This window comes from Mustela nigripes, chromosome 9, assembly GCF_022355385.1.
Source record: "Mustela nigripes isolate SB6536 chromosome 9, MUSNIG.SB6536, whole genome shotgun sequence".
NCBI classification, from domain to species: Eukaryota; Metazoa; Chordata; class Mammalia; order Carnivora; family Mustelidae; genus Mustela; species Mustela nigripes.
Genome location: NC_081565.1, coordinates 80,830,022 through 80,842,669, shown reverse-complemented (window position 1 = coordinate 80,842,669; position 12,648 = coordinate 80,830,022). Strand labels below are relative to the sequence as shown.

At 50.3% G+C, this 12,648-nt stretch overlaps 1 protein-coding gene across 5 annotated transcripts in view; it reads right to left on the bottom strand.

The window, feature by feature from the left end:
- The window catches only part of APBA1 (amyloid beta precursor protein binding family A member 1), a 194,177-nt gene that overhangs the window by 55,139 nt on the left and 126,390 nt on the right, over positions 1-12,648 (bottom strand). For all 5 annotated transcript variants that reach the window (XM_059411894.1, XM_059411893.1, XM_059411896.1 and 2 more), the window contains exon 2: positions 7,998-9,271. In XM_059411894.1, the coding sequence (XP_059267877.1) occupies positions 7,998-9,203 (1,206 nt within the window). In that variant the 5' untranslated portion in view covers positions 9,204-9,271. The remainder of the gene's footprint in view (positions 1-7,997; positions 9,272-12,648) is intronic.

Here is a 12,648-nt window from a genome sequence, read left to right as displayed (position 1 = left end):
CGGGGGAGGGGGGAGGACTGACAGTTTTTCTAGAGACTCCTGGGAAGTTTCCTGAGCCTCAATTTATTAAGCGATCATGTCGGACACACCGGCCGCAGCCCTGTGTGCTGCATTTCTATCTGGGAAGTGATAACCAGTTTCCCTCTGGCTAAGTCCTTCTTTTCCTTCCTCGTCGCTTTTCCCCATTTGCGGGGCAGCTTCACATATGCACGGACGAGTAAGACAATCCATTAAGAAGTTGAGAAAGATTCCTCCTGGGAGTGGTGTCAGGTGAAGAGAAAAAGATTGGAGCCTGGGGGTTAAGGGAAAAAAAATCAATCTCCCCATCACTTACTTTCATTCCACGGAGCACAAGGTGCAGTCGGAGACCTTGCCTTCTGCTGTGTGGATCATTGGACGAGTTTGCCTCGGTGATTCCAACACAGCTCTGGTCGGAGGTCAGAGGGAGACACCCCCTCAGCCCTGTAAACAAGGCCTCCCTGGGTCAACTCTAAAAGGGAGTTAAATGATCAAAGATAATGCTTCACATCCAGGGGGAGAGAGCCAAAGCACACACTCTTCTCTCTCTCTCTCTTTCTCTTTTTTCCCCCCACAATTGAAATGAATTATTTGCTCTCCAAAAGGGATTTCAAGGTCAACGCAATGTTATAATAGTAAGATCATTATCACACCTTCCCAAAAAATTACCCTGATCAGATCCGGACCCTCCCCGGTCATGGAAAAATGACTCCCCTTTTTGTTACTGACAACTAAGTAACTGACAGCCAAGATGGGGAGCATCACTCCCCACCTTTGTGCATCACTCCCCATCCTTTGTCCCCACAACAGACAAACTGCTGCTGACCCTATGTTTCAGGATGGGCCATGGGATGTACTCTGGGAAAGGAAGGAACCTTGAACACATTTCATTTTTAAGCTAGAAACCTTCACCCGTGGGGCACCTGGGGGGCTCGGTCGGTTAAGCATCCAACTCTTGATTTCAGCTCAGGTCATGATCTTGGGGTCCTGAGTTCAAGTCCTGCATCCAGGTCTGCGCTCAGTGCCCAGCGTCCGCTCAAGATTCTCTCCCTCCCTCACCTCCTGCTCCTGTCCCGCTCCAATAAATAAGTTAATAAAATCTTAAAAAAAAAAACAAAACAACAAAACCCAAACCCATTAACCTCACTAAGCATACAAACCCGAGGAGTCAGCCCGGCCAGCGAGCATCCTTCCCACTTCGGGTTAGTACGCCGGCTGCTTTCCTTCCCATACACCTTCGGTGGCTTCCAGACCCTAATCCCAGTGCCAAGATGGGATCCACAGATCCTGAGCTCTTCAGGGTTTTCATCGTCGGGTGCAAATCCACGTAGCAATTAGAGCTCTTCAACCTGAAATCAGAAAGCCTCCGCCTTGACCTACTTTTTCCTTCTTTACTCTTCTGTGTGTGACATAAGGCAAGCAGAAGTGTGCAAGCTTCACACACGCACAAGCACAGCACAGAGGTACAATGAGAACCTCGCAACACGCATCTTCCCACGCAGCCCCGTCATTTTCTAGAAATCGTGCACATAATACCCAGAGGTGCTACCTTCTCTTTCTTAAAGAAAACAGACAATAAGAATGAGTGGACGATCTCTGAGTGATCCCAATCTTTTCTGTTTTTAAGTTAAGGCAAAGAAGAAACACATGAATCTAGTCGGAAAAGTCAAGCTTTTGGCAACAACTCAGGTTCGTTCCCTCCCCCTCCTTCTGTCACCGTCTCATTGCCAAGTCTGCCAGTGGCTCTTCTGGTACTTACTTCCACATTCATAAGCCGGGTGTTGCCGCAGCCTCACCTTGGCTTTTCAAGTGTAGCCATTAATTCTTAGCGTCTCTAAAAGACCAGGGCTCAGGGGCGCCTGGGTGGCACACTTGGTGAAGCGGCCGACTCTTGGTTTTGGCTCAGGTTGTGACCTTAGGGCCGTGAGATCAAGCCCTGCGTGAGGCTCCTTGTGAGTTCAGCTGCTTGAGATTATCTCTCCCTCTTCCCCTCCCCTGTGCACACTTCCTCTCTCTCTAAATTTTTTAAAATTCTAAAATAAATAAATAAATAAATAAATAAAGACTAGGATTTACCTCTTTTATATTATACTTTCCCTTATCCTCTCAATACCATATTTTTTGGTTCATCGGTGTTCAGGTGTTTGCATTCTGAGGACGGCACATACGCTCCTCCCTGGTGAGACACGGGCCTCCTAGGACCGCATTTCCTGCCCGGGGAACAATTGTTTGAATGAGGCAAATAACTGTACTGTTTCTCTATTTGCTTAGTTTTCTGCGTACTGATCAATAATTTATTCCGAACTCTGCCAAAACAATCGAAGATTCCTCTCGGTACAAATATATGAGGGAATCCCAATACACGAGGAAATCACTCACTTCCACCCTGTCTGGCAACCGTCCAGGCTCTGGTCTACACTGGACTGGCGGATGCCCTGTCCCCGCACGCCGCTGTCACCTGGGATCTCCTTCCCCACCACGCTCGGGGTGTCTCTGTCTCTCTCCTGTGGGAGATCCCCCGCTTCCTGAAGGAAATCTTCTTTCCCGATTGATGCTCCCATTTTGGGGGAGCAATCCTCTAGCAGCTCCCTGAGAAATGGTGCACGGGAGGGAAGTTCCTGAGGCCCCGTGTATCTGAAAACATCTTTATTCCACCTTTGCCCTCAACTGGAAACCAGACGTCCCAGTCTCCAGTGCTGTTTTGGAGAAGACGGACACCGCCGGGAGTCCTGATCATCTGTGACCTGTTTCTACCTCTCGGCAAGCCTGCAGGCTCCTGTCTTCCTCCCGCTCATTCTGAAATTTCTGGGGACCTTTTTTACTTCATGGTTCCAGGCACCCAGGGGAATTTTGCACCAGGTAATTCTCCTCTCTTTTGGTGCTAGGAAACAGTCTTTCATCATTTTTCCATTTCATCTGCATTCCTACTTCCTTTTCATCCTTTTGTCTTCATTGTTCTCCTTTCTTAAAGATTCCCTCAGCTCATTTCCTTCCTGCTGAAAGATTAAAGTTGTGCTGTCACATTTTCATGTTAAAAAATTGGCGGGGGGCGGGGGGGGGGGGGCGATGTGTGGCCAATTTGATGGCTCCCTTGTCTTCTCCTTTCTGAGGATACGAAGTGTTTCACAGCTTCCTCCCGCTCGGAGCACTGCCTTGGTTTCCTCAAGTTCCTCTTCTGTTGTTGTGTGTCTTTGCTGTTCACGTTATGGATTTTCTTCAGATGTTTGGGGATCCTTGGGAGTCCACTTGTATCGAACAGTGGGTCCCCAAAAAACCAGTGGAATCTTCACGGGAGGCAGGAACCTTCACTGCGGAGTGATCAGGTGGGGGCCCCAGGTTGGGTTTGGAAGTCCCTAGACATGAACATCTGTACGGCTCTGCTCTTGGGTCTGTTTCCTCAGAGAGGACTTGTCCAACTTGTCCAACTTGTCCAACCTCCCACATGGGAAGGGAGCAGGTTTCCTAAGCCTGACAGCTAAGAATTCCTACGGTGTTCTCGGAGCCTCACTGGGGTGTAGGACCCTGTTCCAACAGGTGTCTCACTCCCATTTTCAGCTGTGGCTAGTGTCCCCTCCCTTACAATCTCCTACCTTCTGTGGGGCTGAGGGGAAGGGGTAACCCAGGGCCCAGGCTGGTGAAGGAATCCAGTGTCTCTGGTGACAGACTTTCAAACAACCTTCTGTTTTTTTTGTAGCCAGACTCCCTCTGTCTGAGGTACGTGGCATCTCGGATTCCTGAGCCTTTCTCTGGGAATCCATGGCACACCTCCCCACAGACACATGGCACACCAACAGAAACCTCATCAGCGTTACTAGTCAGAATCGATCAGGCCGGACTGTGGTAACAACCACTCCAAATCCCCATGACTGAAAACAACAGAAGCGGATCCCTCTCTCATGCTTCATGTCCCATCAGAGAGCCCTGCTCATCAAAGTCCCTTGGGACCTGTGCAGATAGAGGCTCGGCAGTCTCATGACGCCGCCATCTTAACAGGGGTCTTCAGGGGGAGAAGCCTGCTCTGAGGTGTCCCCACCCAGCAGCAGCATCACACATCATCACTCCCATTTAAGGGGCCATGCCTAGCTTCCAGGGGATGGGGGAGGGCAATGCCGTCCTCCCCATGCTTGAAGGAAGAGGCCAACTGCACATGCTGGGAAGCACCCCTCTCTGCGCGGCCAGTCCCCACGCTGGTGTTCCAACACCGTGCTCTTCTCTTCAGCCGCTCTCTCCTGCTGTCTCTCAGTGCTTGTGGCTTCACACACTTTTATTATTTTCTTGTCATTTTAGGGTAGCTTTAAGAGAGCACAGACAAACACCATTTCAAGGTGCACAGCACAGTGCTCCAAAGAGCCCAAACCCTCCAAGGGCCACTGTGCGCTTGCTCCCGCCTCCCTCTCGGATCCTACCAGGCCCCTGTTCTCCGCTCAGAAAGGATCTCTGTTGCCTAAAGAGAGGCTGGTAGGCTATGAAACTTTCCAGAACTAGTCATTCCTTAATGGTATTTTTCCAGGAGGGGGTTGGGAGGTAGTTTTCAGATACGTTCGGAACAGAGAAATGTTGAGAAGGAGCAAAGCATTTGCAGGTTGTTACCATTTTCAAAAGCCAGTCATTTTCGGTCGGTGCTGAGCCTCTAGCGTACGCCCGAGTCCTAGCTAATGAGCAGTCCTATCTTCACATTCGCCCAGAAACAAATGCCAGTTTGCTCCCAGGGAAGAGTAAAATGCTGGAGTTCTGAGGAAATGAAGAGGGTATTAAAAGCAGGTGTAGCAACCAGCAGTTATCACTGGCTAGTGGTAATGCAGGTGTTTTTTTTATCTCCTTCTATGGGCTCACTGTAGCTTCTCACTGTGCCATTTTTGTTGTTGTTCTTGTGTGGGTTTCTTTTCTTTTCTTTTTTTTTTTTTTTTTTTTTTTTGAGAGGGAGAGAGAAAACTTGAGCCGGGCAGGGAGGGGCGGAGGGATAGGATCTTAAGCAGACCCCATGCTAAGCTTGGACCCTGATGTGGGGCTCGAACTCACGACCCTGAGGTTGGCACCCAAACTGAAATCGAGTTGGATGCTTAACCAACGGGGCCACCATGTGACCACACCATTTGAAGATGCATTCCAAGGCTACTCCTCTAGGTCTGCTGACCATGACCAAGGAAAGTCAGTCCGCTTGCTAAACACAGACCTGTGCTAATAAAAGATGGAATCAAGTCTCAAATCCAAACTGTCCTGATGATATATTTTTCACCATGTGTATCGGTGGCTCTTATATATGTTTAAGACTCACAGGGAGAGGGGCACCTGGGTGGCTCAGTGGGTTAAGCCGCTGCCTTCAACTCAGGTCATGATCTCAGGGTCCTGGGATCGAGTCCCGCATTGGGCTCTCTGCTCAGCAGGGAGCCTGCTTCCCTCTCTCTCTGCCTGCCTCTCCATCTAATGTGTGATTTCTCTCTGTCAAATAAATAAGTAAATAAAATCTTTAAAAAAGAAAAGAAAAAAAAAAGACTCACAGGGAGAATTCACAAAACACACTAAAACAGATCCCACCTTGGGGATTCTAATTTGGAAAGGAGAAGCAGGCGTTTGTATTTTCAACAAGAACCCTCCAGGCAAACTTCGGGCCACACGTCAGCCGCGCTTTTTCATTTTCTACACCATCACACACAGAAAGAGCATGCGAGTAAATATTTTTTGATGCGGAGATGGAAATCAGCAGAATGTACAGATGCCTATTTTCCCCTCACGATACCATCCAAGAGGTAGCAAATGAAGGTCTTTACTATTCAACACGGCAGGGCAGAAGAAATATAACTCACAAACTCAAACAGCTTCCAACGGACGGGTGGGATATTTTAAAGCACAGGTTTTGGGGTTTTGCTTTGGAGTAACCCTTCATAACCGAGGGAGCCCTACCCAGCCATCTCGCAGCATCAAGCTGAACTTCTGCCAGCAGGAACTCCTAAAGCATCCCCCGAAGTCCTGTCCTCAATTCTACCTTTTGAGAAAAACATCGCACAAGAGGTTTGAGTTGGTCCCCTCGTTCAAATGAATCAAAGCACACCCCCCCCCCCGCCCCCAGCCCTAAGACAGGTTGTGCCGGGGGCTCGTCGCGAGGCAGTAGGAACAGAATGAAGTCGGTTATGTCAACGAGCTGAAGCAGGGAAGAAAGCTGGGGGAGAAAGGCAGCATCTTTCTCCTAAGGCTAAGGCTTAGGAGAAACTAAGGCTCTTGCAACTTTTTCTCTAATGGCTTTCCAGGTTTCTAAAAGGCTATGGAACCCGGCCTCTTGCCAGCTCCTTACTTTTGAAAATCTGCTCCATTTCCACTACATTTGCAAAATGCTGCAATATTTCCCTCTCTGTCAAGAGGAACCTGGAGGCAGCTGGAGGTCAGGAAGGAGTGGACACGTGAGAGTACCTGTCTTTACCTGTTCGTGTGTGAATCCCGGACACCAGAGGAAAGACACAGAGCATCACTACCCTCCCTGTTCCAGTGCTGCCTCCTTGCTGGGGAGGACACAGAGCCTTTCTCCACTGGTTTTCCACCTCTCCTTAAGGGAGCCAGCGATTTAATTAGCTACCGGCAAATGTTGACTGTTACTTAAAGTGGAGGTGAATGATACCTCCGACCTGCATGGCCCTTCACGGATAAGCAGGATGAACAAAGAACTTCCAATAAGGGCTTCTCCCTCCAAAAGACATACTGAGACATAACCTGGTGCATTCACAGAAAGCAGAATTAAATGAAATCGAACGGACCCTCCTAACCCTTCTTTTAGTCCAAGCTCCCATTTTAAATGAAAGTGCTTAAAAATTATTCAGGAGAACGAAGAAGTGAGGATGCAGCGATAGCTCTCCGTACCTTTTCCCGAGGAAGCACAACGCAAAATACCCCACGTGGGTATTTTGGGGAGAAATGTGCTGCAGGCTCACCAGACGTGAACACTGAGCGCTTACTGTGAGCCACAGTGAGACCCAGGGTGGGCAAAAACCTCAGCACCCCTCGCAGGGAAAAGCTCAGGAGGATTTCCTGGATATCCTCCAAGGATACCCCATGGAGGCTCCAGTCCGTCAAAGGGCTGCTTTAAGGCGGTGGCTCCCAAACTGTGGTCCTGTAACCAGCTGCATCAGCACCACCTGGGAACCTGTTAGCGGACAGTGTCGAACTTCACCGGAGCCCTGTGATTCCATTAACCCGCAAAGGTTAAAGTAAACCTCCCCCTACCCTTCTGTGTTCTGGCAATGGCTTCCTGCCGAGACCATTCCCTCTCCACAGGACTTACAGAAGACTCACAGGTGTCGCCTTGTTGACTTATGACAAGTCCAGACACAGACCCTCCAAATTCCCCTTCTTTGACTGACGATGATTAACCGAACTGCCAGGAGTGGGAACAAAGTGTCTGCTAACCATCCTCACCTGAAGTTTTCTCCTTCCTCCAAGTCCTTGAACTTTTAGCCAGCCTACACCCCACTCCTCCACCGGCCTCTGCAGAACGGGCTGGCCTCAGGTTAAAACATACCTTCTTTTGCAAGGCATTCCAGCCATCATTCCCCACACCTCCCTCTTTCTAGTCCTGTTTACTCCTCCCTAGAAAAGAGACCTTTTTTGTCCAGCCTCAGATTCTACAATCAGAGTATCTTTTCCCCCTTTCCAAAAAGTTCCCGAGGAAGTCTCTCCACGCACAATTCCAACTTGGTTTTTCTTTGACATTATAAATTACCAATTCTCAGGCCCCACCCCAGACCTTCTAAGTAAGAAACCGCTCTGGGCACAGTTGGAGACGCAGTGATTTACGGCCATCCCTCTAAGGGGCTGATAAACGCATTCCACCCCTGAACTCCATCCCACCCGTGTTCCACTCAGGACCCGTCTCCGAGGCTCGCGGTGGACACGTTTTTAGCGTTCCCACAGACCACGGATGTCGTGGAGTCATTTCGCAGTGGCAAGCAAGGCCACGCGTGGAGCTGGAGCCCGAACCCGCACCTACTTACATCTCCGTCCACCGGCCTCTGGTCGTCACAGTCCCTCGTGGGGCTAATGTCCTGGCGCATGACCCAGATGGGCTCTTTGGGCTCGTCGGGGGTGTAAGGCGAACGGATGGTCCTGGTTTTCACCTCCTCGATGGCCTCTTTGATGTCCTTGATGGCCAGCGAGATGGCATCCCTTTTCTCCTTGCTGTACCGCTGCCCCGCCTCGCCTGGCGCGGGGCCCGCCACCCGCTGCTGCCCCGCCGGCGCCTGCTGCCCGGGGCTGTCGGGGCGGCCCCCGCCCGGGGTGGGGGCGCGCTCCAAGTCCTGCTCGGCCTCGGGCATGTCCTCGGCCGCCTTGTCGAGGCTCTGCGAGCTCATGCTCTGCTTGACCTCGGCCACGATCTGGTCGATGTCCTCCTCCTGCTCGTAGCTGTCCATGCGCGGGTAGGGCGCGAACTCGGCCTCCTTCTCCGGGCTGTCGGACTCGCCGTCCGAGCGCTCGTCGTAGTGGTGCAGCCGCGCGCCCAGGGCCTCCTGGCGGTACGCCGCGGCCTCGTCGCGCTCCTGCTCGTACAGCCGCAGCCCGTCGCGCGCCTCCAGCTCGGGCGCGTCCCCGATCTCCTCGTACACGTGCTCCTGGAGGCCCCCGTAGTCGGCGTAGGGCTCGGCGTAGGGCTCGTCCTCGCCGCGGTGGAACAGCCGGTGCGTGTACACGTAGCCCGAGTACGCCGCGTTCATCGCCTCCTCGTGCTCCAGCGAGTGGAAGTGCAGGTGGTTGGGCAGCGCGCGGCGGTGCGTGGCCTCGGCGTGCTCGGCCTCCGCCTGCTCCGTGTACTCCTCGGCCTCGGGCCGGTACTGCACGGCGTAGGCGCTCTCGTCCTCGGGGTCCTGCGCGCGCTCCGCGTCGTAGCCGTCGCGGGCCGCGGCGATCACGTCGCCCTCGGCCGTGTCCGTGTGGTTGTGGAAGCCGCTCTCCGTACTGGCCGAGCGCGCCAGGCTCTCCCCGCGCTCCTCCTCCTCCGGCTGCCCCGGCTGCGCGCGGGGGTCCTCGACGGCGCGCCCGCGTCCGGGGCGCCCCGCATAGCGCTGCTGCGGCGGGGGCGGCGGCTGCTGCTGCTCCTCCTCCACCTCGGGGTGCTCCAGGTCAGCCTCCACCGACTCGTTCACCTCCCCGCCTGCCGCCTCGTCGGTCACCTCCGCCTCGGCGGAGCCCTCCAAGTGGTTCATGGTGGGCGTCGGGCCCGCTGGGAGCGAGGCTGGGCCGGCTCAGTGCGCTCTCATTTTGCTCCACCCGTCTGGGAAGACAAGAAGGGGAGGGGCTGTTAATGGCCTTCAGCCGGTCGTGCTCCCGGAGCGCCCAGAGAACCCATAGAAAACAGCTGCTAAGCATCCCTCCGGAATCCGGGTCATTTCAAACAGGATTGCGGATTTAAACGCAATCTGACAGCGCGTTGTGCGTTTTCTTCGCTGCACGTATCGTAATTTGTAATTACATATCTACTTGTCTAATTGCTTGCTGGCTTTCTCCATACCCACCCCTCAGACGGCGAGCCTCGCCAGCGTTTTGTTCGCTCTCCGCCACGCTTACGATTCAGGTTCCGTTTCTGATGCACATGAATAAAGAGTACTACTAAATTGAATGGGCTAATTGACACATTTTCCATCTGCTAAGGGATAAATCTCTCCAAATTAAACTAGGAGCCTAGATACTTTAGAAACCGTTCTCTGAATAAATTTCAAGGGAAAAAAACCAACCACCTCGTAATGTGTTGAGCTCCGGCTGTCAATATAAACACGCAGCCTTTGGGAGGCCTGCTACCCACCATCAGAGGGTTCTTGGCTTGTCGTGACTGCCTCTGTCACCTTGGACAAGTGGCTTAATTTTTTGGACCTCCATGAGGAGATCAGACTCACTGACTAAGGGTTGTTACACAGGGGAAAAGACTCCGTGGGAAACGCTGACTTTTCATGGTGACTATTCAAGAGGCAAAACAGGAGAGGTGGTGTTTCCCAGACTTGGGTGAGGAGGAAACCCTTTCCTAGAGGCCAGTGTTTGGACAACCCCACTTAAAGAACCACTGACTAGGGTACTTCCCCATACACCCTGGACCTAAAATTCTCTGATTCTACGAATTATTATTTATAGCTGGTACTAGATACATGGAAATCATGGCTACTTTCTTTAAAAATATGGGTATGTCTCTTGACCCATTCCAGAGAAACTTGTAGCTAGAGATGGACTTGGTTTCAACCTCTCTCAGTTGTTATCACAAAATAGCTTTATAGCATAATGGGTCTGGTGTAAAATACAGAGAATAAATACAGAATAAATACAGAGGATGTACAGAACAACAAAAATGGGCAGGAGTCCCATGATTTCAAGACACCTGTGGGAAAATGGGTTCAGCTATGAGTGTAGGCTTTTCTCAGTGTTCTTCTGGAGAACCCACATTACAACCGGACAAAATGGATGGGAAGTGAACTCTTTACTAGCAGAAAGCTCCAAGAGGATCGGGGACATGTGACTGACTCTCTAATGTTGTCATGGACTGCACTATACTCAGTTCCCCACAACACAGCAATTTCCTTTAAGCACTAGGACAATCCCAGAAGTAAAGGAGGGCATTCTGGAGCTCCAGATTCACCTTCGAACAAAAATACCATCTTTCTCCCATTCTCTGGTGGACCCACTCTCCTCCCCCAGTGCTGGCTGGCACACCCTGGAAGAAAATGATGGCTTACTAGAGTTGAACAATCCTAATTGCTCTCCTCCTTGTCAAGAGTCCTATTTCATACAAGTGAGACCCAGTCTCCTTTGCAAAATTGTGGCCTCCCCTCATTAACCCTTGAGAACAGTGACTCAGAGGAGGCATAAGGAAGTTTTCCAAAAGCAAGTGTGAGGTCCCATTCAGACTTTGATGGATGCTAATGCTTCGAACAGAAGAGGCAAGTATTGGTGCTGAGGTCTTCCTAGCCAAGTGGCCTCCAGGGGACCATGGAAAGTACAGAACAAATATGCTATTCAATACAGCACACAGACAAGCACAGTCTACCCACATTTCGTTTATGAGGCCTCTTTGGAAAAGAAAACAAATTAAAAACAACAAATTAAATGAACACATCTCAGTCTGATGGACACAAATCAAGTGGTCACAGAGAGGGATACTGAACAGTGTTAGCAATAGAATAATGAGTATCCAAAGCATGTGACTGGCCAACAATTCATGGTAACTGTGTGCGGAATTGACCAAAACCCTGTGTACAGTGAAAATAGATTCTTATTGATGAAAATCTACTGATACACGTATTAAAAAGAAGTTTTAGTGTAGGGGCACCTGGATGGCTCAGTCAGTTGAGCATCCGACTCCTAGAATTTCAGTTCAGGTCATGATCTCAGGGTTGTGAGATCGAGTCCCGGGTCAGGCTCAGGGTCAGACTTAAGAGTCTCTCTCTGCCCCTCTTCTCCAACTCCCATGCATATGGGCACACACACACTCTCTCTCTCTCTCTCTCTCAAAAAAGTTTTAGTTTATTCTGGGTTAAAATCGCTGTTTGACCAGCAAACAGAGCCCTCTCCTAGGGCACTTACTGACTGATTCAAAGGAAATAGGATGTCCGTGCATGTCTGTACACTAGATCATGGTAAAGAAAGTTACAAGAAGCCCATTCTTTGTTTTTGTTTTTTTTAAAGATTTTATTTATTTGACATAGAGAGATCACAAGTAGGCAGAGAGGCAGGCAGAGAGAGGGGGAAGCAGGCTCCCCGCTGAGCAGAGAGCCTGATGTGGGGCTCAATCCCAGGACCCTGGGATCATGACCTGAGCCAAAGGCAGAGACTTAACCCACTGAACCACCCAGGCTCCCCAAGAAGCCCATTCTTTGGGGGAAAAGTAATGTTGTTCAATATCATGGAGATTTCTGTTCATTAAGTGCATTCTCCTCATACCCCCATCCCCAAGTCTCAGGGCAATATTTATTCATGGATTATTTCTATTTCACTCACTATCAGGGTTTCAAGACTATAGTTTGGGTCATGGTATTGGCAACATGTTAGTTAATAACATGTTGATTTGAGGGATTTCCGTAAGAAAAAGGCAACTGGCAGCTTCTGAGGACCGAGCTAATGGTGCAGATCAGGTCCACTGGTAGTCCACGAGATGAATGTTCCCCATACCCTGGCAACTCTGGGAGTGGCATTTATTTAAAAAAAAATTACAAAGCTAGGTGGTTGTGGAAATCGCAAGTTACTGTGAAAAAATAAAAAAAGTATGTACAACTTGTTTGGAAAGTGATTGGCAAGATGAATTAAAATCTTTAAAAGTTAGCATACATTTACCTCAATAGTTCTACTTATAGAAATCTAAAGGGAAACACTCAAATGTGGACAAAGACGATTCTCAAGGTGTTTGCTTAAAAGGCAAAGATTATAAACATGGAGGCTAAGCGCTGACCTTAAGTCCCAGTATGTACAGAGTGCTAAGCACCTTAGCATCATCTTCTGAGCCAGAAAGATGGGATTTTTTTTTTTTTTTTTGCTAGACCCCTCCTGTATCCCTGTGTGGTGAAGGGCACCCCCAGCGCCCCTAGTCGCCCCAGAGCAGATCTAGGAATCATTACTGACTCGTCTCTTTTCCTCACTCCCTTGCCCAACCCACAACCGAATCCATTGTCT